The sequence below is a fragment of the Nomascus leucogenys genome, chromosome 19, assembly GCF_006542625.1.
Source record: "Nomascus leucogenys isolate Asia chromosome 19, Asia_NLE_v1, whole genome shotgun sequence".
NCBI lineage: Eukaryota > Metazoa > Chordata > Mammalia > Primates > Hylobatidae > Nomascus > Nomascus leucogenys.
The window spans coordinates 28,744,089-28,768,836 of record NC_044399.1 but is presented as its reverse complement, the minus strand read 5'-3'; the positions used below and the strand labels follow the sequence as shown (position 1 = coordinate 28,768,836).

The following is a 24,748-nucleotide window of genomic DNA, read 5'->3' as shown; positions in this document are numbered from 1 at the left end:
GCGTTACGGAAAGTAAAGTGTTTCCGGCTCCGGTGTCATGGCCGGCTCCTACTCTGAAGGTGCACCTGCAGTCCTCGCCGATAAGAGGCAGCAGTTCGGAAGCCGGTTCCTGAGCGATCCGGCGCGCGTCTTCCACCACAATGCCTGGTAATCACCCTGCCCCTCGCCCGGCCTGGCGCTCGCCCTCTGTCCCGCCGCCTCGGAGCACTCCGAAAAGCCCCTGGCCGCCGGCCACGAGTCCAGCTGCCTTACCCGAGTCACTCTCCAAACGGAGAGAAACTTCCTAGGCCAGCGACTTACCCTGCCCGCAGCCAGGACGTGAGTCCCCTAAGCTGCCCGTTTGATTTTCTCAGGGACAATGTGGAGTGGTCGGAAGAGCAAGCCGCGGCGGCGGAGAGAAAAGTCCAGGAGAACAGTATCCAGCGAGTGTGCCAGGAGAAACAAGGTGCGCTTAAATGGGCTCTCATTGGTATCAACAGCCAGCGTACTGCCGAACGCGCCCTCCCGGAGAGGCCAGGGAACCGCGGCCGCCCAGATCCTTTATTCCTGGCCTGATGCGGATCTCAGGAGTAGAGCAGGACAGGGAGGGGATGAGCAAGGAGGGAAAAGGGCTGCATTGTTAGCAAAATCTTAAGTCGTAGAGGGTTTTTTTATATATATACTTTTACTTTGGAGGAGGGTAATTTTGTCTTTAATTATGTTGACTAGACCCACGTTGATATGGCTAAACAATGACAACTGTGTGGTCACGCGATCATCTTAGAACCTGTACTTTCTACATGATTTGCATTTTCCATGAGATGTTTCCATTGAAGCTTCATTTAAGTGATTAGATTCTAAATATTGTTGGGAGGGGGGCTAATGACTGGTGACTGTGTGTCTATTATTTGTGTGATGGTTATGACAATTTAGGGCTTCAGTCAAGGAAAGGTGGATGCAGCAGAGTGGAGATAAGTCTAGTAAGTCTAGCCGAAGAAAAGGAGGCCCCTGCTTGAGAGGTGGATGATTTCACTGCATAATATCCCTAGATACTAAAAGTGGGACTGATTATTCCAGACAATTGAAGGTAGGACTACAAACTTAGTACCCGCTGAAAGAGTTCTCTACAACAAGAAGATTCCAGTTACAAAACACTCACCCTGCATAGTTTGACAGCAACTAGATCAAAGCAAGTTAAGAGTTGAAAGGGATTTTGAAAATCATGTGGTTCAATATTCTCTTTTTATGGTTAAAGACACTTGGACCACAGGACATTAAGTGCTTTTCCCAGAGGTAAGCAGTCAGTAGTAGCAGTAGTGGAACTAAAATCCTATTTCTTAGGGAGTTTTGGTTGATTCAGCAGGTGAGTTGTGAGTTGTTAACACACTTCTTAGTGGATTCCAACTTCCATTGTCACTGTCCTGCTCAATTTGTTAGGTTTTTATTCTTTCTTTTTTTTTTTTTTTTGGAGACGGAGTCTCACTCTGTCACCAGGCTGGAGTGCAGTGGTGCAATCTCAGCTCACTGCAATCTCCTCCTCCCTAGTTCAAGCGATTCCCCTGCCTCAGCCTCCCGAGTAGCTGGGACTACAGGTGTGCACCACCACACCCGGCTAATTTTTTGTATTTTAGTACAGACAGGGTTTCACCATGCTGGCCAGGATGGTCTCAATCTCCTGACCTCGTGACCTGCCCGCCTCAGCCTCCCAAAGTGCTGGGATTACAGGCATGAGCCACTGGACCTGGCTACTTTTAGGATTTTTTAATAGTTAAAAGTCATCTGGCTGGGCGCAGTGGCTCACGCCTGTAATCCCAGCACTTTGGGAGGCCAAGGCGGGCGGATCACAAGGTCAGGAGATCGAGACCATCCTGGCTAACATGGCGAAACCCCGTCTCTACTAAAAACTTAGCCGGGCGTGGTGGCAGGTGCCTGTAGTCCCAGCTACTCAGTAGGATGAGGCAGGAAAATGGCGTGAACCCGGGAGGTGGAGCTTGCAGTGAGCCGAGATCACACACCTGCAGTCCAGCCTGGGTGACAGAGCGAGACTCCGTCTCAAAAAAAAAAAAAAAAAAAGTCATCCAAAGATGTAGGAGGACACTTGATAGGTAGTAAGTTCTCTGGTTGATTGTTCAAACAGAATTTAGACTCTCCTGTAATGACGGATAGGGGCATTCAGGTATAATGCCAGATGGCAGGACTAAATGACCTCAGAAATGCCTTCAGTTCTAGGACTGTGGCTCTACCTGAGGATACTTTTAGTATTAAAGTGACATTTGGTAAAGCAGGATAATTGACATTAGATATAAATAAAATATTTGAGAGCTGGTTCTTAAAATTTTTTCTTAAATATTTACAGTTGATTATGAGATCAATGCCCACAAATACTGGAATGACTTCTACAAAATCCACGAAAATGGGTTTTTCAAGGATAGACATTGGCTTTTTACCGAATTCCCTGAGCTGGCACCTAGCCAAAATCAAAATCATTTGAAGGATTGGTTCTTGGAGAACAAGAGGAGTGAAGTACCTGAATGTAGAAACAATGAGGATGGACCTGGTTTAATAATGGAAGAACAGCACAAGTGTTCTTCAAAGAGCCTTGAACATAAAACACAGACACCTCCTGTGGAGGAGAATGTAGCTCAGAAAATTAGTGACCTGGAAATTTGTGCTGATGAGTTTCCTGGATCTTCAGCCACATACCGAATACTGGAGGTAACCTTTTATTGTCTTGGTAGTGGGGTATGTGAAGCTATTATATTTGTGCACATGAGGTAGCACAGAGAGGCTGACAACAAAAGTAACTTCTATTGGATGATGCCGACTAGACTTGACCCTTATATTAGCCTGGAATCACCTCCATTTTTGAACTGATAAAATGCCCTCAATGCAGGCCAGATATCTAGTGGTCATGATAAACAAAGATCACACGGGAATAGCATGTCACTTCCAAAAATTGTATTAACAGCATCATGCTGTACCTGTCACATGCCACTGCATCATACAGGTGAAAGAGCTCAACATGATCATGCTATAACTCTGGAAAAAAGTCCCAGATCAGAAGACAAATTGTTGCTTCTCTTCTAATACATTTATAGGAACGGAGAGGGTAGTTAGGATGGTGCCTGTGTCTTAGGCCTGGGATAATTCTCTTCCTCTGCATTTGGATGGTGTCTCAGAGTCTAGACCTGGAAAAATGTCTAGATTGGTATAATGTAAATTCATAAATGGGGACTGCACACATTACTGGAAGCTGGTTCTGGAACTGGTTAGCCTTGGGATTGAGTCCTATGGTGTGATCTTAGACAATTTCCTTACCCTCTCTGAGCAGTGAGACTGCTGCCTCTGCACCTTGTAGTTATGAGGATGGAGATAATGTATGTAAAATGGCTAAGAACAGTACCTGGCACATAGTTAAGCCCTTAATAAATAGTTGCTGTCTTCATTACCATGCAGAACTGTGTTTAGGACAAGGTTGCCAAGGTCCCCTTTTCATACATTTTTTAGCACAGTCTATTACAAATATTTTCACAATAATAATATAAGCTCAGTAAGAAAATACTTCATCTACAGGACCATTTGCTAGAACTCAAAAGATAAAAGCAATCCTTGCCCTTTTTTCTAGACCAGCTCATTTCTGCTAATAAAAACCCATGCTCTTGTCTTTTAAGGGTTCCTGAAGTCAAGAACAAAATCAACAAATGTCATAGGTACTGTTTAGCTCTGATCACTACACCTTCCCTAATACAGTTAGGCCAGATTCTTGTTGATTATTATTTTTCTAGCTTTTCTAGCTTTAGGGAATTAACTCTGGAAAGTTCTGTGTTTAATAGTTCATTTCTGTCTGCAGGTTGGCTGTGGTGTGGGAAACACAGTCTTTCCAATTTTACAAACAAACAAGTAAGTATGTTGTAAAAGTTTATGACAGCAAAGAAGATAAAAGTGAAGGTTGGCGGGGCGCATTGCTTCACGACAGTAATCCCAGCACTTTGGGAGGCCAAAGCAGGATTGCTTGAGGCCAGGAGTGTGAGACCAGCCAGGGCAATGTAGCAAGAAAAAAAAGTAAAGGTTTTTTCAAAACTTGCTGCATCAAACTATCAATAATGGTTATTGGAAAATATGGATTATGTCAGATTCAGATTTCTACATTGTTCATTTATGGATTGTTTTAATTTGATTATCTTTGTCATTTGGAAAATTAGACTTAAAACTTGCTAGTGTTAATGTTTAGTGCCTTCTTCAAAGGAACAAATGTGTTCAACTTTTCCATTCTCATGATCTCTGAAGAACAGTCAGTGGCTGAGTTGTCATCACCCCCATGGTAGAGTTGAGAAAGCTAACATACATGAAGATGTCTCCTGTTCTGACGAAAACACACTGGTTTTGTGTACTTAAACAGAATGCTTCTGACACCAAATGTGCGGGGTTTTTGCCAACACTGACCAATTCAACAACAGCTGGGTGTCCTACAATTCAATTCTGACACTGTCTACTTGGAGTTGGTATCAGATCCCACAAGTTAAGGGTTCGGTCCCAGAAGACTGCCCCCAACTTCAGATGCCAGTTGTGAATCTGGTCCTCCGTGTTTCTACCCTACAGGCTGTAAATCAGGGGAGCCCTATCTCCAGTTCAATAATTTCCTAGAATGGCTCACAGAACTCAGGGAAACACTTTACTTAAATTTATGTGTTTGTTATGAAGAATACAGATTAACAGCCAGCTGAAGAAGTAATTAAGGTGGGGTTCAGAGGATCTCACGCTCAGGAGCTTTGACCCTGAGGAGCTTAGTGCAGCGCCCTCCTAGCACACGGATGTGTTCACCAAACTGGAAGCTCATCAAGGGGTTTTTTTTGTTTTGAGACAAGCTCTTGTTCTGTCATCCCGACTAGAGCACAGTGGTGCGCCCATAGCACACTGCAGGCTCAAACTCCTAGGCTCAAGCAATCCTCTCACCTCAACCTCCCAGGTAGCTGGGACTACAGACACATGCCACCATACCCAGCTAATTTTTATTTTTTTGTAGAGACAGGATCTCACTTTGTTGCCCAGACTGGTCTCAAACTCCTGGGCTCAAGTGATCCTCTTGCCTCGGCCTCCCAAAGTGCTGTAATTACATGCATAAGTCACCGTTCCCAGCCTCAAGAGTTTTTATACAGCTAGGACACAGACTCATGGGAAAATTAATTTTAAAAGGAGGAGAAGAAAATAGCTTTCATACAGCATAATCTGCATTTCTATTCAGGACATTGGTGGGTGAAGCTGAAAGTTCCAATCAGTTTGCCCTTACTAGTGTTGGCCCCACCCCAGGTCATCTCATTAACATAAATTCAGTGTGGTCCTGAGGGAGTTCATTATGAATAACAAAAGATACAGAGTCTTGCTTCATCACCCAGGCTAGAGTGCAGTGGCACGATCTCGACTCATTGCAACCTCTGCCTTCCGGGTTCAAGTGATTCTCCTGCCTCAGCCTCCCTACCAGTAGCTGGGATTAAGGGTGCATGCCACCACACACAGCTAATTTTTATATTTTTAGTAGAGACAGGGTTTCACCCCATTGGCCAGGCTTGTCTCGAACTCCTGACCTCAGGTGATCCACCCACCTTGGCCTCCCAAAGTGCTGGGATTATAGGTGTGAGCCACCGCGCCCAGCCTGCTGAGGAAATTCTTAAGGTTTTTGGAACTCTGCCTGGAACCACAAGGACCAACACCAAATATATTTATTACACCATACCTATTTTGTTTTGTTTGAGACGGAGTCTTGCTCTGTTGCCCAGGCTGGAGTGCAGTGGTGTAATCTTGGCTCACTACAACCTCTGCCTCCTGGGTTCAAGCGATTCTCCTGCCTCAGCCTCCCAAATACCTGGGATTACAGGCATGCACCACAATGCCCAGCTACTTTTTGTATTTTTAGTAGAGTTGGGGTTTCGCCATGTCAGCTAGGCTGGTCTCGAACTCCTGACCTCAAGTGATCCACCAGCCTCAGCCTCCCAAAGTGCTGGAATTACAGGCATGAGCCATGGCTCCCGGCCCTATAGCTGTTTTTAAACCCCTTGTGGAAATGACATTCCAGTTCTGTATTCATTATTGGAATCCACTGTTTCTCAAAGGTTTCATATAATATATACTTTGCCAATTTAGCCCACAGTATTCATTAACAGGATTGAGTAAAACATTAGCCTCGTTACTAATACACATTTAAATATTTCTACAATTTGTTCTCAGAAATTTCTAAGAAAATGGCAAGTCCTAGTAGCTAACACTGAAGAAAAGAGATTGTTCTGCTCTTCAAGTTACACTGAGGAATCCACCTCAAATGGGAGATTGACTTAGCTTCAAGTTACAGCCATTAATCATCAGTATCATCAATGAATGTAAAACTCAATGTAGATGGCATCTTTGCCACAGCCTCTTTATGCCATTTAAATAAGATCGCTGTGTTCAATATCTTGCTAGAACCCACTTGTTCATGTAATTCACTGGCTTAGAATGGACATGTTTTCTACTGCCTGTGAATCAGGTTTAAATTGTTGGGCATAGTTTTCAAAGTCCTCTACGAGAGTGTGCCCTGTAAAGTATGTCCTCTTATCCCTCAGTGCACTGGTCACACCTTGCATGTCTTCCCCTGACTCCGTACCTTTCCAAAATGTCCTTTGTTTCTACTACACTATTTCCTTCCTTCCTCATATTCTAGATCAGAAGCATCTAGAAAACTTCCCTAGTCGTTATCGTCCAGCTGCCTCACTCTGCAGTCTTTTTTGAGATGGAGTCTCAGTCTGTCACCCAGGCTGGAGTGCAGTGACTCGATCTCGGCTCGCCGCAACTCTGCCTCCCCGGTTCAAGCAATTATCCTGCCTCAGCCTCCTCGAGTAGTTGGGAGTACAGGTGCCCACCACCACGCCCAGCTAATTTTTGTATTATTGATTGATTGACTGGTTGATTGAGACGGAGTTTTGCTCTTGTTGCCCAGGCTGGAGTGCAGTGGCACGATCTCGGCTCTCCGCAACCTCCACCTCCTGGGATCAAGCGATTCTCCTGCCTCAGCCTCCCAAGTAGCTGGGACTACAGGCATGCGCCACCACACCCAGCTAATTTTGTATTTTCAGTAGAGACGGCGTTTTCCCTGTTGGTCAGGCTGGTCTCAAACTCCCTACTTCAGGTGATCCAACCGCCTCAGCATCCCAAAGTGCTGGGCATTTGTGTTAGGCATTAGAGATGATTTAATGTATGCAGGAGGATGTGTGTGGGTTGTATGCAAATGCTACACCCAACACCATTGTGTAAGAGACTTGAGCTGGATACCAAGGGACAACTATATGACCGGTAGAAAACTTAAAGAAAAGCACGGGCCAGGCGTGGTGGCTCACCCTTGTAATCCCAGCACTTTGAGAGGCAGAGGTGGGCGGATCACCTGAGGTCAGGAGTTCGAGCCCAGCCTGGCCAACATGGTGAAACCCCCGTCTCTACTAAAAATACAAAAATTAGCTGGGCATGGTGGTGTGCACCTGTAATCCGAGCTACTTGGGGGGCTGAGGTAGGAGGATCACTTGAACCCAGGAGGCAAAGACTGCAATGAGTCTTTTAGAAAGCAGAAGCTGAGTCTGATAGAACTTAGCCCATGACCTTAATGGGTACGCGGCAGATGCAGCTGCCTAGCTGATTCGAGGACAGGACAGGCATGGACCCTGCTTTCGGAGCAGTGCTGTGAAATAGAACTTTGTGCAGTGATGGAAATGATCTGCATCTTCACTCTCCCTTATGGTGGTCATTAGCCACGTGTGAAATGTATCTAATGGGACTGAGAAACTGAATTTCTAATTTAAGTAGCCACAGGTAGCTAGTGATTACCATAGCAAATGCTGCAGTTCCCCAGGTTTTTCGTCTTGATTATACCTCCCGGAAGTTGTCTGCTCCAAAGGTCAACAGTTCAGCAGGAAGCAGAGCCCATGCCTTTGAGAGGCTGGAGGTATGCATACTTCCAAAAATCCCAGGGTCTCACTCAAATAATGAGCCCAACAGTGCAGAAGAGCTCTGGGCTGTTGTTTCTAAAACACAAGCATACAGCCTTCCTCCTCTCCCATTTTTATTTAGACCTGTACTAACAAAAAGAATTCTGGCATTACAAATTGTTTTGTATTTTGATGTCTTCAGAATAAATGTATAATGTGCTTCATAACTGGAAGCAATTTTGATGGTCTTAAAATCAACATTTTTTGTGTTGCTACCTTGTGCTGAGACTTGTGCTAGATAGTGAGGATACCAAGAAAAATAAGCAGAGGGATTTTGTGGTGTTCATCTTTATCTCCTCAGCATCTAAGATAATACACAATGCATAGTGGGCTCTCAGTAGTGTTTGGTGAACTAATAAGCGAAAGATGTAATCGCCGCTGTCAAAGCACTCACTCACTATGTGGTGGGCGCCAACAGACAGGTACAGATGTGTTCCTGGTGTGGAGAAAGTGCCAAGGTAGCTCAGCGAAGAAAAAAGAATTCTTGTGGTGCTATCAAGCAAGGCTTCATTTGAGGGAAAAGTAGGATTTCTGTAGATGGAAAAAGAGAAGACATTGATTTGAAACTCACTGGTTGTTTTATAAACTTCATATTAGCTATGTCCACAGAGCCTCCAAAAGGATATAATTCAAAAAGGATTTTAACCAAAATGAAATATGTTGTGACTAATAGATACGGTTTATTTGAATGAATGATAGTTTTTCCCATTTGATATTTTAACTCTGCTACACAAGAATGAGAGTAGACATAGCTTGATTTGTAGTCTCATTGTTCTGTCTTTTCTGCCCATTTCAGTGACCCAGGACTCTTTGTTTACTGCTGTGATTTTTCTTCCACAGCTATAGAACTGGTCCAGGTGAGTACAATGGGAAATTACCTATCAGTAATTTCCACTGATTAAAGGGAAAAGGTTCTCCTAAAAATCAAGGTCTCTGGCTGTGTTCTTATATGGTCTGTGTTCTTATGGTCTAAGAGTAAAAGATTTACTGATAACAAGCATACCTTATTTTATTGCAGTTCACTTTATCACACTGTACAGATGTCATATCTGTTCATATATTGAAAGTTTGTGGCAACCCCACATCAAGCAAGCCTACCGATGCTGTTTCTCCACCACCATATGCTCACTTAGTGTCTGTGTGTCATGCATTGGTGATTCTCAGAATATTTCAGACTTTTTTACTGTTATGTATGTTATAGTGTGTGATGTTACTGTTGTACTTGATTTGGAGTTCCACTAATCATATCTGTGTAAGGTGGTCAACTTAATAAATGCATGTGTTGTGACTGCTCCACCAACCTGCCATTCCCCCATTTCTCTCCCTCTCCTCAGGTCTCCTTGTTCTTTAAGACACAATATTGCAATTAGGCCACTTCATACTCTACAGTGTCCTCTGTGTGTTCAAGTGAAAGGAAGAGTTTCACCATGTTACCCAGGCTGGTCTCGAATGATAGCTTACACTTGTGTTGTAATTATTGAATTTAATACACAATTGCATAAACTAATGAAATACGATTGCAGGCTGATGCGGTGACTCATGCCTGTAATCCCAGTACTTTGGGAGGCCGGGGCGGGCAGATCACGAGGTCAGGAGTTCAAGACCAGCCTGACCAAGTGAAACCCCGTCTCTACTAAAAATACAAAAAATGGCACACACCTGTAATTTCAGCTACTCAGGAGGCTGAGGCAGGAGAATCACTTGAACTCAGGAGGTGGAGGTTGCAGTGAGCTAAGATCGTGCCACTGCACTGCAGCTAGACAACAGAGCAAGACTCCATCTCAAAAAAATAAAAATACGTTAATGGTCGGCCACAATGGCTTAACGCCCGTCATCCCAACACTTTGGGAGGCCGAGGCAGACGGATCACTTGAGATCAGGAGTGCAAGACTAGCCTAGGCAACATAGTGAAACCCCATCTCTACTAAAGAAAAATAACAAGAAATTATCCAGGCATGTTGGTGGGCACCTGTAGTCTCAGCCACTCAAAAGGCCGAAGCAGGAGAATCGCTTGAACTGGGGAGGCAAAGGTTGCAGTGAGCCAAGATCGTGCCACTGCACTCCAGCCTGGGCAACACAGTGAGACTCCATCTCAAAAAAAAAAAAAAAAAAAAGAGAAAAAAAAACAGTTAATTGCTAAAACATGTTAATAATCATCTAAACCTTCAGCAAGTTGTAATCTTTGCTAGTGGAGGGTCTTGCCTTGATATTGATGGCTGCTGACTGATCAGGGTGGTGATTGCCAAGGGCTGGGGTGGTGGTTGCTAAGGGCTGGGGTGGTGGTTGCCAAGGACTGGGGTGGTGGTTGTTAAGGGCTGTGGTGGTGATTGCCAAGGGCTGGGGTGGTGGTTGCTAAGGGCTGGGGTGACTGGCAGTTTCTTAAAATAAGGTAACAATGAAGTTTACCATATCAATTGGCTCTTCCTTTCATGAAAGATTTCTCTGTAGCATGCGATGCTGATAGGATTTTGCCCACAGTAGAGCTTCTTTCAAATTGAAGTCCATTCTCTCAAACCCTGCTGCTGCTTTATCAACTAAGTTTGATGCCATGTCAGAACAAAAAACCTTTCTTGCCATTTCAAAACAATGTTCATAGCATCTTTACCGGAGTAGATTTGATCTCAATAAACCACTTTCTTTGCCCAACCATAAGAAGCAACTCATTATAGATAAGGATGCTGGTTTTAAAAAAGAAAGAAACAATAAGACTAAAAAAGAAGCAGCAACAAGATTGCAGCAATTCAGTCACATCTTCAGGCTTCACTTTTTTTTTTTTTTTGAGACTGGTTCTCACTGTGTTGCCCAGGCTGAAGTAGAGTGACACAATCATAGCCCACTGCAGCCTTGAACTTTTGGGCTCAGGCGAACTTGATGAGATGATTCCATTGAGGTTCTTTGAGTTACAAGTAACAGAAACATCTGGACAAACTCAAAGCAATAAAGGAGAATGTCATAGAACCTAAGGGCACAAAATACAGCCCCAGGTTCCTGGTATCTTACCTCTCATTGTCCAGGGCCCATTTGTTTTTCCCTCTTTGCATACCAGCTTTCTCTAGTCAGTTTTTCCTAGTTTTGCACGTGGCCCCAACGTGCTTGCTCCTCCCAGTCCCTTACAAGCTCACCCTGTTCAGGGGTTCATGGTGCCTCACTAAAATGATTGTGTCCCAGTTCTGAAGTCCCTGGAAAGTCTAGTTAACACAACCTACCTGATAAATACAGCAGCCCTGTTTGAATCAGCTTTGGCCAATGAGAAACAAACTCACATATTTGGAGAAGACGGACATTGAGGGTAGATGCCTTAAAATGTATCTGTTATGGCTGGGCGCAGTGGCTCACACCTGTAATCCCAGCACTTTGGGGGGCCAAGGTCAGCGGATCACAAGATCAGGAGTTCGATGCCAGCCTGACCAATATGGTGAAACCCCATCTCTACTAAAAATATGAAATTTAGCTGGGTGTGGTGGCACGCACCTGTAGTCCCAGCTACTTGGGAGGCTGAAGCAGAAGAATCACTTGAACCCAGGAGGCGGAGGTTGCAGTGAGCCGAGGTCGCGCCACTGCACTCCAGCCTGGGTGACAGAGCAAGACTCCATCTCAAAAAAAAAAAAAATGTGTCTGTTACAATTGGCCAGGCGTGGTGGCCAGCACTTTGGGAGGCTGAGGTGGGCAGATCACTTGAGGTCAGGAGTTCAAGACCAGCCTGGCCAATATGGTGAAACCCCATCTCTACTAAAAATACAAAACTTAGCCAGGCATGGTGGTAGGTGCCTGTAGTCCCAGCCACTCGGGAAGCTGAGGCAGGAGAATCGCTTGAACCTAGGAGGCAGAGGTTGTCATGAGCCAAGGTCACGCCATTGCACTCCAGCCTGGGCTATAAGAGCGAAACTCCATCTCAAAAAAAAAAAAAAAACCAAAAACTAGCAGGACATGGTGGCATGCACCTGTAATCCCAGCTACTGGGGAGGCTGAGGCAGGAGAATTGCTTGAACCCGGGAAGCAGAGGTTGCACTGAGCTGAGATTGCACCACTCCAGCCTGGGCAACAGAGTAAGACTCTGTCTCAAAAAAAAAAAAGTGTCTGTCACAATTATGTATGCAATGTATGCAATGCTGTTAGGGCAGATTAGGAATTGGTAGTGCCATGCTTTTAGAATTATTCGTGCAGTTAAAGACCAAATGAATATTGAAGCCTATCTTTACTTCAGTTTTTGATAACAAAGTACATTTTCTACATCTACAGAAATTGATTTTCCTGAAGGATTCTATGGTTTGTGTAATATTTTCTAGTTGGGAGTTGTTTTAAATTGTGTGCTTTGTTTGTTTTGAGACAGGGTCTCAGTCACTTAGGCTGGAGTGCAGTGGTACAGTCAAGCTCACTGCGGCCTTGATCTCCTGGGCTCAAGTGATTCTCCCGCCTCCTGTGTAACTGGGACTACAGGCACATACAACCACACCTGGCTAATTTTTTTTTTTTTGAGACGGAGTCTAGCTCTGTTGCCCAGGCTGGAGTGCGGTGGCGTGATCTCAGCTCGCTGCAACCTCCGCCTCCCAGGTTCAAGCGATTCTCCTGCCTCAGCCTCCAGAGTGGCTGCGATTACAGGCGGGTGCCACTGCACCCAGCTAATTTTTTGTATTTTTAGTAGAGATGGGGTTTCACCATGTTGCCCAGGCTGGTTTTGAACTTCTGACCTCAGGTAATCCGCCCACCTCGACCTCCCAAAGTGCTAGGATTACAGGCATGCGCCTGGCATTTTTTTTTTTTTTTTTTTGAGATGGAGTCTTGCTATCGCCCAGGCTGGAGTGCAGTGGCGCGATCTCGGCTCACTGCAGGCTCTGCCCCCGGGGGTTCATGCCATTCTCCTGCTTCAGCCTCTGGAGTAGCTGGGACTACAGGCACCCGCCACCTCGCCCGGCTAATTTTTTGTATTTTTAGTAGAGACGGGGTTTCACCGTGTTAGCCAGGGTGGTCTCGATCTCCTGACCTCGTGATCCACCCGCCTCGGCCTCCCAAAGTGCTGGGATTACAGGTGTGAGCCACCGCACCCGGCTGCGCCTGGCATTTTTTTAATTTTTTGTAGAGATGAAGTCTCACTATGTTGCCTAGCTGGTCTCAAACTCCTGGGCTCAAGTGATCCTCCTGCCTCAGCCTCCCAGGGTGCTGTGATTCTAGGCGTGGCCACTGTGCCTAGCAGATCGTGCTTTTTGTTTGTTTTTTGTTTTTGTTTCTGTTTTTGAGATGGAGTCTCGCTCTGTCGCCCAGGCTGGAGTGCAGTGGTGTGATCTCGGCTCACTGCAAGCTCCGCCTCCCAGGTTCACGCCATTCTCCTGCCTCAGCCGCCCAAGTAGCTGGGACTACAGGCACCTGCCACAACGCCCGGCTAATTTTTTGTATTTTTAGTGGAGATGGGGTTTCACCATGTTAGCCAGGATGGTCTCGATCTCCTGACCTCGTGATCTGCCCGCCTCGGCCTCCCAAAGTGCTGGGATTACAGGCGTGAGCCACTGCATGCTTAACGTATGTGCTGTCTCTCTCCTTACGAATGTTTTTTTTTCCCTGTTGGTCACTCATTTTCATGATCATTTTCCAATTCTTAGATCTGACTTCATGCATGAGAAGTATAGAAAGTACACAAGAATAAAGAATAAAAGTAGGGGAGTCAGGAATGTTCTATTTTAAAAGCAACTATTAGATTCCTCACCATCTCCCTTCAATTATTCCTGATCTTTACTCTTTGAGTCCTCCCTGAAATAACATGCTATTAGATTGATGCAAAAGTAATTGTCGTTTTTGCCATCACTTTCTGTTTTTTCTTTTCTTTTTTTAGACGGAGTTTCACTCTTATTGCCCAGGCTGGAGTGCAATGGTGCAGTCTCGGCTCACTGCAACCTCTGCCTCCTGGGTTCAAGTGATTCTCCTGCCTCAGCCTCCCGAGTAGCTGGGATTATAGGCATGTGCCACCACACCCAGCTAATTTTGTATTTTTAGTAGAGATGGGGTTTCTCCTTGTTGGTCAGGCTGGTTTCGAACTCCTGACCTCAGGTGATCCTCCCGCCTTGGCCTCCCAAAGTGCTGGGATTACAGGCATAAGTCACCACATTCTTGCCATTACTTTCAATAGCAAAAACCTCAATTACTTTTTCACCAATCTATATAATGATTAGAAATATATCCCCTACTCGGGAGGGTGAAGCAAGTGATCCTATCGCGTGAACCCAAGAGTTTGAGGCCAGCCTGGGCAACATGGGCAGATTTTGCCTCAAGAAAAAAAGAAAAAAGAAATATATCCCTCTTTGTGAAGTAGCAGCAGTTACATTTAAAATTTAAAACAAGATAATCTTTTCTTTAGGCTATGTTAATATTTTCTAACTTACTTGTCTCTTCCACTTCCGTTTGTCTGCAGACAAATACAGAATATGATCCTTCTCGGTGTTTTGCCTTTGTTCACGACCTGTGTGATGAAGAGAAGAGTTACCCGGTGCCCAAGGGCAGTCTTGATATTATCATTCTCATATTTGTTCTTTCAGCAATTGTTCCAGACAAGTAAGTTTGGGTCCCTTGGCTGGTAGTGTCTCTTTGGTGAGGGACCTTTTTTTTTAAGATAGGGTCTTGCTCTGTCAGCCCAGGCTGGAGTGCAGTGGCACGATCATGGCTCACTGCTGCCTTAACCTCTTGGGCTTAAATGATCCTCCCTCCTCAGCTCCCCAAGTAGGTGAGACCACGGGCATGTGTCACCAGTCCTGGCTAATTTTTGTGTTTTTAGCAGAGATGGGGTTTTGCCATGTTGCCCAGACTGGTCTTGAATTCCTGGGCTCAAGCGTTCCTCCCACCTTGGCCTCCCAAAGCGCTGGGATTATAGGTGTGAGCCACCGTGCCCATCTGGCGAGGGACCTTGATATTAGAGTTGGGCTCAAAGTAAAAAGAATTTTGTTTATGTTCTGATAGACACAAAGAAGCCACACCATTTGTAGTGATGTGAGCATCTCAACCATTTTCCTAAATTTGTCTTGATGCCCAACTTCTGTTCTGGCCTGGAAACTTCTACAGTAGTTGGTTCTTCATTTCTTTGTTGTGGCTCAACATTGGGAAAGAATGGGAAATCAGTCTCTAATGAGTGTGTGGGGAAATTCCTATTGATAATCTCATCACATGCCATTTTAGAACTGTGAACTGTGGGTGTCACAGCTTTTAGGTAATGTCTCATTATTGGCCTTTTATTTTATTTTATTTTATTTTATTTTGAGATGGAGTCTCGCCCTGTCACCCGGGCTGGAATGCAATGGCGTGATCTAGGCTCACTGCAACCTCCGTCTTCCCAGTTCACACAGTTCTCCTGCCTCAACCTCCCGAGTAGCTGGGATTACAGGCACCCGCCACCATGCCCAGCTAATTTTTGTATTTTTAGTAGATACAGGGTTTCACCATGTTGGTCAGGTCAGGCTTAAACTCCTGACCTTGTGATCTGCTTGCCTCAACCTCGCAAAATGCTGGGATTACAGGTGTGAGCCACCACACTGGCCTTTTTTTTTTTTTTTTTTTTTTTGAAGATTGAGTCTTGCTCTGTTGCCCTGGCTGGGGTGCAGTGATGAGATCTTGGCTCACTGCAACCTCCACCTCCCAGGTTCAACCAATTCTCCTGCCTCAGCCTCCCAAGCAGTTGGGATTACAGGTGTATGCCACCATGCCTGGCTAATTTTTGTATTTTTTTTTTTTTTAGTAGAGGTGGTGTTTCACCATGTTGGCCAGGCTGGTCTCGAACTCTTGACCTCATGATCCGCCTGCCACAGCCTCCCAAAGTGCTGGGATTACAGGCGTGAGCCACCACGCTCAGCCTATTGGCCTTTTAAGTGCTTTAAATAAAACAACCTTATTAGCAACACGAAATTTACATTGAACCTTAACTAAGGTGTTCTCTGATGCTTACAGTGTTTTAGAAAAATGTGATACAGAATTCTATAAAATCAGATTCAGATTAAAGGAAAGTCAAATGCTATATCGTAAAATACACCATTAAAACTTCATATGCATAGGTAACCAGTGGTCCTGTGAAACTACCTTCTCTCTTTTTTTTTTTTTCTGAGATGGAGTCTCACTCTATTGCCCAGGCTGGAGTGCAGTGGTGAGATCTCGGCTCACTGCAACCTCTGCCTCCCAGGTTAAAGCGATTCTTCTGCCTCAGCCTCCCGAGCAGCTGGGATTACAGACAAGCACCACCACACCTGGCTAATATTTTTTGTATTTTTAGTAGAGATGAGGTTTCACCATGTTGGCCAGGCTGGTCTTGAACTCCTTACCTCAAGTTATCCACCCACCTCGGCATCCCAAAGTGCTGGGATTACAGGCATGAGCCACCGCACCTGACCAAAACTACCTTCTCAAGGAAGCAGAGTCAGATGGTGGCTAAGAGATTCAGACACCATTGACTAATTCCATGGAAGCCTTTGTCACTGCCAGAGTGCGGTGAGTCTGGACAGGCTGGGGGTTGGCACATGTTAGGGTAAACTGTACCCATGAAATCATGAGATTAGAGACTTCAAACATCTCATTCTGTGTCGTCAGAGTCCTCCAAAGGATGATTAAGTAAATTAGTGTTAAAGGTCAAGGTAAGCTGGTGTTAGGAAGCCAGATTACATGACTAGAGACTGCAGGGACCAGTGATTGAGATCCTGGTTTATCTTCCAGAGTCCAAGGACCCCTTGCTGGCTGCACAGGATATGAGCTTTGAGTGATTGACCTTCCTCTAGGAGGCCACACTTCCTCTAGAAGGGTACTGAAGTCATCCAACCTGAGAGGATGAATGTGAAATAAAGGCATATGCAGGATAACCCAAAAGGCCTACCATGGTTTTAAACTTTAATAATTGCAGAGGTTGACCAGGCATAGTGGCTCACGCCTATAATCCCACCACTTTGGGAGTCTGAGGTGCGAGGAGTGCTTGAAGCCAGGAGCTCAAGACCAGCTTGGGCAACAAAGAAAGACCCCCACCTCTACTAAAAATAAAAATAAAAAAATTAGCCAGGTGCATGTCTGTAGTCCCAGCTACTCAGAAGGCTGAGGCAGGAGTATGGTTTAAGCCCAGGAGTTTGAGGCTGCAGTGAAGTGAGCTATAATCACACCACTGCACTGCAGCCTGGGTGACACAGTGAGACCCTGTCTCAAAAAAAACCTATGACCTTAGAAGTTTCAGTGCTACAAACTTTTTAAAAATTGACATGGACTAAAACAAATTATTAAAATTTAAAATTCAAGCCAGCCACAGTGGCACACACTTTTAGTCCCAGCTACCTAGGAGACTGAGGCAAGAGGATCACTTGAGCCCAAGAGTCCAGCCTGGGCAACATAGCATAGCAGGACCCCAGCTGTTTTTTGTTTGTTTGTTTGTTTTCTGAGATGGAGTTTCGCTCTTGTTGCCCAGGCTGGAGTGCAGTGCTTTGGTCTTGGCTCATTGCAATCTCCACCTCCCGGGTTCAAGCGATTCTCCTGCCTCAGCCTCCCAAGTAGCTGGGATTACAGGTGCCTGCCACCATCCCTGGCGAATTTTTTTGTATTTTTAGTAGACACAGGGTTTCACCATGTTGGCCAGGCTGGTCTCCAACTCCTGACCTCAGGTGATCTGCCTGCCTTGGCTGTTTTTTTGTTTTTTTTAAGTGGGAAACATTCATTATGCAAAATTTAAATAGACTTTGAAATTTTTTGGTGAAGTTTGTAGCATTTAGACTTCTGAAGTTATGAAAGCTTCAACCTGCACCAAGACTTTTGAAGAACACTGCATATGGAAAGCGCAGACCTAAGTGTAAAACCTTCTGTCTGTTATACTCATTTGCATACTGATTGTACTGCCATGTAACTTGTAAGTTCTTGAGGACAGGTCTTCATTTAACAAACAGAAAGATACAGCCCTTGCATTGAAAGAGCTCAGGTCTAATGGTGCAGGCAGATAAGTCACCTAGCAGAACCCACTGGATGTTCAGGATTCCGCTCAGCCACAGGAGCACAGGGCAAAGATGGCTATCTAGGACAGTGGGGAAGTGAACCAGATGGAGAGCAGAGAACTTTTGTTTGTTTGTTTTTTGGAGACGGAGTCTCAGTTACTCTGCGGCCCAGGCCGGAGGGCAGTGGTGCAATCTTGGCCCACTGCAACCTCCATCTCCCAGGTTCCAGAAATTCTCCTGCCTCAGCCTCCTGAGTGTCTGGGATTATAGGCACACGCCACCATGCCTGGCTAATTTTTGTATTTTTAGTAGAGACGGGGTTTCACCATTTTGGCCAGGCTGGTCTCAAACTCCTGACCTCATGTGATCCACCTGCCTCAGCCTCCCAAAGTGCTGGTATTACAAGCATGAGCCACTGCACCCAGCTGGGATCAGGGAACTTTCTTACAGCAGAAGCGGGCTGTCCTCGGGCCTCTTCAGGCTGAAGGCAGTGGATCGAGGCCACAGCTGTGAGCAGGCAGCTAATGTCCTTCAGTTCTAACTGAAGAGTAGAGGAGCTTAGATCTCAGACTTGGTGTGTCAGTTGAGGAAGTCCACTGGCTTTTTGGGATATGCTACAGGGAAAGAGAATGCTGTCTTTAAGGAGACCTGATTGACCGTCATTCCCTGCTGCTCCACAGGATGCAGAAGGCTATCAACAGGCTGAGCAGGCTTCTGAAACCTGGGGGGATGATACTTCTGCGAGATTACGGCCGCTATGACATGGCTCAGCTTCGGTTTAAAAAAGGTATTTTGAGAGTGCTGAATCCTAACCACTAGAGATCATGTCCTTTGCAGGGACATGGATGAAGCTGGAAATTGTCATTCTCAGCAAACTAACACAAGAACAGAAAACCAAACACCGCATTTTCTCACTCATAAGTGGGAGTTGAACAATGAGAACACATGGACACAGGGCGGGGGACATCACACACTAGGGCCTGTCTGGGGGTGGGGGTGCTGGGAGAGGGATAGCATTAGCAGAAATACCTAATGTAGATGACCGGTTGATGGGTGCAGCAAACCTCCATGGCACATGTATACATATGTAACAAACCTGCACGTTCTGCACATGTACCCCAGAACTTAAAGTATAATTTAAAAAAAAAAAGGTATTTGGCCACTATAATCAAAAAATGGTGCTGCCATCAGAATAGAAACTCTAGAATTAGAACTCCTTATATAAAGCCATCTAATATGTGACAGAGTAGTATTTTTTTTAAGAAAACTGAAGAGGCTTGTATAATCTAGATATTGAGGTCTTTTTAAGTAAGACAAGCTACCTTTAGAAGAGCTTTTATTAGAAAGACATTTGAAAGACAGCCGGACGCAGTGGCTCATGCGTGTAATTCCAACACTTTGGGAGGCCGAGGTGGGCGGATCACCTGAGGTCAAGAGTTCAAGACCAGCCTGACCAACATGGAGAAACCCTGTCTCTACTAAAAATACAAATTAGCCGGGCATGGTGGCACATGCCTGTAATCCCAGCTACTCGGGAGGCTGAGGCAGGAGAATCGCTTGAACCCAGGAGGTGGAGGTTGCAATGAGCCGAGATCGCACCATTGCACTCCAGCCTGGGCAACAAGAGTGAAACTCTATCTCAAAAAAAAAAAAAAAGACATTTGAAAGACATAAATAATTTTAAATGTGGCATGACAAAAGATGCCATTAAAAATGTAAAAGGCAAATGACGGAGTAAGAAGGAATATTTTCAGTGCATATAATAGATAAAGACTTAATATCTTTGCTCTTCAAGGAGCTGTCATGAAACTGATAAGGAAAAGATCAGTGACCCACCCAAAAAACAGGCGAGGAGTATTTAGTCAGTTCACAGAAGAACATATCTAAATGGCCAGTAAACAACACTTCAAGGAAATAAAAATAACGAGTTAGTACTTCTTATTGCTGGCCAATTCAAAGAAAGAGGTGCATTCCTTCATTACTGGTAGAAAAAGAAATTGTTATAGCCTTTTTTTTTTTGAGATGGAGTTTTGCCCTTGTTGCCCATGCTGGAGTGCAATGGCGTGATCTCTGCCTCCTGGGTCCACCTGCCTTGGCCTCCCAAAATGCTGGGATTACAGGTGTGAGCCACTGTGCCCAGTGTTACAGCCTTTTTTTTTTTTGAGACGGAGTCACTCTGTCTCCTAGGCTGGAGTGCAATGGCACCATCTTGGCTTACTGCAGCCTCTGTCTCTTGGGTTCAAGCAATTCTCCTGCCTCAGCCTCCTGAGTAGCTGAGACTACAGGCATGTGCCACCACGCCTGGCTAATTTTTTTGTATTTTTAGTATAGACAGGGTTTCACCATGTTGGTCAGCTGGTCTCGAACTCCTGACCTCAGGTGATCCACCCACCTGGGCCTCCCAAAGTCCTGGGATTACAGGCGTGAGCCACTGTGCCCGGCTTACAGCCTTTTTTTAGGCACCCAATTATTGTTCAATCCAATCTTGTTTTGAATATAGTCAAGAACTAGCACATAATACATGCAGGAGCAAAACTTTGTAAACAAAGTGAATGCCTCTGGATAGGGAGATGTCATGCTTGTCACCTGAGGTGGACCCCATACCACTGAACTTGAAGGGATTTCTGTTCTGTATTCAGTGAGAGGAGAGCAATGTGCAAGGGAGTATTTTAAACTCTATCCCCATATACCAGTATCTGCAGGGAAATAAGTATACACTTGTGACGATTTGGGCATTCGGGAAGGTCTAGAAGTATGTGCCAGGCCGGTAAACTGAGGTAAGGTCAGGGTGGTTAGCAGCAGAAGGGAAAGTGTGTTCATGATCAAAACAGTATCTGAGTTGTATTTATGATTCTGTAGACCCGTGAAGAGACATGCAAAGGACAGTCACCACCAAAATGGTAATGGTTGTCTCAAGTTGCCTTAAACTCAGCTGTATTGCGTAATTTAAAAAAAAAAAAAAAAAGGCCAGGCACAGTGGCTCACGCCTTTAATCCCAGCACTTTGGGAGGCCAAGGCGGGTGGATCACCTGAGGTCAGGAGTTTGAGACCAGCCTGGCCAACATGCTGAAACCCTGTCTCTACTAAAAATACAAAAAATTAGCTGGGTGTGGTGGTGGGAACCTGTAATCCCAGCTACTTGGGAGGCTGAGGCAGGAGAATAACTTGAACCTGGGGAGGCAGAGGTTGCAGTGATCTGAGGTCACGCCATTGCACCCATCCTAGGCAATAAGAGCGAAACTCCATCTCAAAAAAAAATAAATAAATAAAAAGTTTGTGCTGTTAATTTAATGGGTTTGGGAGAGTGAACAAGTGGTTTTCATCAAACAATTCTAGAGTTTTGGAGTGGGGTGCTTAGGAACCTCATGTTTTCTGACATTGTGACTTACTTCCGTTGAGCTGCTCTTCCGAAAGCACTGAGGCGGGAGTGCTCTCCATGCAACCAACTGACCTCTCAGTTAACATTCCTTAGGCCGGGCGCGGTGGCTCACGCTTGTAATCCCAGCACTTTGGGAGGCCGAGGCGGGCGGATCACGAGGTCAGGAGATCGAGACCACGGTGAAACCCCGTCTCTACTAAAAAATACAAAAAATTAGCCAGGCGTGGTGGCGGGCGCCTGTAGTCCCAGCTACTCGGAGAGGCTGAGGCAGGAGAATGGCATGAACCCGGGAGGCGGAGCTTGCAGTGAGCGGAGATCGCGCCGCTGCACTCCAGCCTGGGTGACAGAGCGAGACTCCGTCTCAAAAAAAAAAAAAAAAAAAAAAAACCATTCCTTAGCAATGCAAGTCAAAGAATTGCTTTAAAGTCTCTGATTTTTAACACATCACTCTGCAGGTCAGTGTCTATCTGGAAATTTCTATGTGAGAGGTGATGGAACCAGAGTTTACTTCTTCACACAAGGTATGAAACACTCATCTTTTTACGCTAGAAGTCCCCAGTACCAGATGAGATGGTCTTCAAGGCACGTTCAGAAGGAAAACTATCTGGCCCCTCCTGCCTTTTAGGCAGGCCGTTTCCTGCGGTTCGCCACTGCTCACACCCTCCTCCACCCTGGGCTAGGCTACCCATGGCAGCCAGCCACTCGGGCCCCCAGGCAGCCCTGGCTTGTCCATGCCTTCAGTCCTGCTCTGCTCTCCCTGTCTGCCACTGTCCAAAATGGGAAGTCTGCCCAGTCTGCAAGGCTCATCTCCAGTCCAGCCTGTCTCACCTTCTACACGGGGTTGTGCTTTGGTGTGCCCAGGTCAGGGTGAACTCTGGGTTCTAGGGGTTCCGGGAACTGCTCTCCTCTGCAACTGGCCCGTCCACAGGCTTCATCCTTCACCTGGGCCTTCCGTTCCTGGGCCCTTTTTAGGGTCACCTTCTTTGAGCCTTTGGTTAAGATGATGAAACCTCTTTCCTAAAACAATTGCTTTGACATACATAGATATTTTTGCATAAATTTTAAGGTGTTCATAGAGCCTAAAGGCCAAATATAAACCAAAGGTTTTTAAAAAGGAAAAAACCGCGGCCCATATGCAGTGGCTTCCCCAACCTAAGCATGAACTTGCTGTTACCAAGCCACCACTGCATTTATAACCGAATGGCCATGTAAAAAACACGACAGCAACTTCCCAGAGCCCCATTTAACAAGCACTTAGTAGATAAAAATGCCTTTTCTTGAGGGGAAAATGCATAAACATCTTTTATTTTCCACACTAGAGGAACTGGACACACTTTTCACCACTGCTGGACTGGAAAAAGTTCAGAACCTGGTGGACCGCCGACTGCAGGTGAACCGAGGGAAGCAACTGACAATGTACCGGGTTTGGATTCAGTGCAAATACTGCAAGCCCCTTCTGTCCAGCACCAACTGAGAGGCACCTGCTGCCAACACGATGCAAGCCCATTGTGTTTCCGGGCTTTTAAAAAAAAAAATTTGTAGCACCGGGCATGGTGGTGCATGCCTATAATCCAGCCACTCAGGAGACTGAGGCGGGGAGGATCCATTGAGCCCAGGATCCAGCCTGGGCAAAATAGTGAGAGACCCTGTATCTGAAAGTAATAATAAAAATAAAAAGAATATAAATGAGGTCTCCTTGATGTTGGACAATTCAAGAATTCAGGCTTGAACCTTAAACCTAGGAAAAGTTACTTTGTATCAGGAGTCTAACAATTATGCTTTATATTTGTGAAGTCCTTTAAAACATAATTTTCTCAAGTTCTTTCTTTGAGATCTCAATCTGTCTTAGCATTTTGTAACTAATAACTGAAATTTTATTCAAAGGAATTGTAAACCTTAAACCACCAATTTATTTCCATGTGAAAAAGTGTTATATATGACAAGTGTTTTTTGACTGTAATTGCGTTAAATCTTTTGAGAGTGTAAATGCCCGGCTAGGCAATTGCAGTTAATACATACAGAGGTTAGTGAAGGGCTTATTAAGTTGTAGGGGAAACAAGCTGGAAAGAATCAGATCAGATTTTTCCTGACAAAAAAAAATGACCCTATAGAGAGCATCAAAATGTGGTGTTCTTGTTAAGTAATTGATCGTGGTTTTCACTTTATCTTAGTTCCGCCAGGCGTGGTGGCTCACGCCTGTAATCCCAGCACTTTGGGAGGCCAAGGCAGGCAGATCACCTGAGGTCAGGAGTTCGAGACCAGCGTGGCCAACATGGTGAAACCTCATCTCTACTAAAGACAAAAAAATTAGCTGGGCGTTGTTGATAGGTGCCTGTAATCCAGCTACTCGGGAGGCTGAGGCAGGAGAATCACTTGAACCCAGGAGGCAGAGGTTGCAGTGAGCTGAGATTGCACCACTACACTCCAACCTGGGCAACAAAGCAAGACTCTGTCTCAAAAAAATAAAAATAAAAAAAATCTTAGTTCCATGGAATTTTAAGTACTGTTCCCACTCTAACCTGTGTCTAAAGAATTGAAAGAATCTGGCCGGGTGCGGTGGCTCATGCCTGTAATCGCAACACTTTGGGAGGCTGAGGCAGGCAGATCACGAGGTCAGGAGATTGAGACCATCCTGGCTAACACGGTGAAACCTCATCTCCACTAAAAATACCAAAAAAATTAGCTGGGCATGGTGGCACGCACCTGTAGTCCCCTGTAGTCCCAGCTACTTGGGAGGCTGAGGCAAGAGAATCGTTTGAACCTGGGAGGCAGAGGTTGCAGTGAGCCAAGATCATGTCACTGCACTCCAGCCTGGGCAACAGAGGAAGACTCCATCTCAAAAAAAAGAAAAAAAAAAGAAAAGAATTTTCACGGGACGGGGGAGGGACAGCATTAGGAGATATACCTAATGCTAAATGACGAGTTAATGGGTGCAGCAAACCAACATGGCACATGGATACATATGTAACAATGCACATTGTGCACATGTACCCTAAAACCTAAAGTATAATAATAAAATAAAAAAAGAATTTTCACTTTTTGCAAAATTATCTTTTTTTCTGCACCCTTAAGTGTTTGACACAAAAGGAATTGAGAGAACTTAATTTTAACCACATCATCACTTCACTTCTGAATGTGATCATTGTCAGTGTTAGATGCTTTTTTTTTTTTTAGGAGACAGGGCTCTCACTTTGTTGCCCAGGCTGGAGTTCAGTGGTGCAATGATAGCTCATTATCACCTTGAACTTCTGGCTCAAGCCATCCTCCTGAGTAGTTAGGACTGCAGGTGGGCACCATCATGCCTAGCTAATTGTTAGATCCTTTTTTTTTTTTATGTTCTGCATTTTTTCAGTTATTTTTACATATTTCTCTCTTGATCCATGCAGTTATAGGATATATCCTTAATTTTAGAAAGTAAGGACTTGCCGGGCGCGGTGGCTCACGCCTGTAATCCC

At 45.1% G+C, this 24,748-nt stretch overlaps 1 protein-coding gene across 1 annotated transcript; it reads left to right on the top strand.

Annotated features, from left to right (window-relative positions):
* Positions 1-23,776, top strand: METTL2A (methyltransferase like 2A). Its single transcript, XM_030800550.1, has 9 exons — positions 1-147; positions 354-445; positions 2,336-2,694; positions 3,830-3,879; positions 8,782-8,842; positions 14,386-14,525; positions 18,595-18,701; positions 21,749-21,814; positions 22,613-23,776. The coding sequence occupies exons 1-9, from the start codon at positions 38-40 to the stop codon at positions 22,765-22,767; spliced, it is 1,140 nt and encodes a 379-aa protein (XP_030656410.1). The 5' UTR covers positions 1-37; the 3' UTR covers positions 22,768-23,776.
* Positions 23,777-24,748: the final 972 nt, after the last annotated feature.

Bases quoted from the DNA above. Each gene is read 5' to 3' on its own strand.
- METTL2A (XM_030800550.1), top strand. From the start codon at position 38: ATGGCCGGCTCCTACTCTGAAGGTGCACCTGCAGTCCTCGCCGATAAG. The intron at 148-353 runs GTAATCACCCTG...TGATTTTCTCAG, and splicing joins GTCTTCCACCACAATGCCTG to GGACAATGTGGAGTGGTCGG. The intron at 14,526-18,594 runs GTAAGTTTGGGT...GCTGCTCCACAG, and splicing joins TCAGCAATTGTTCCAGACAA to GATGCAGAAGGCTATCAACA.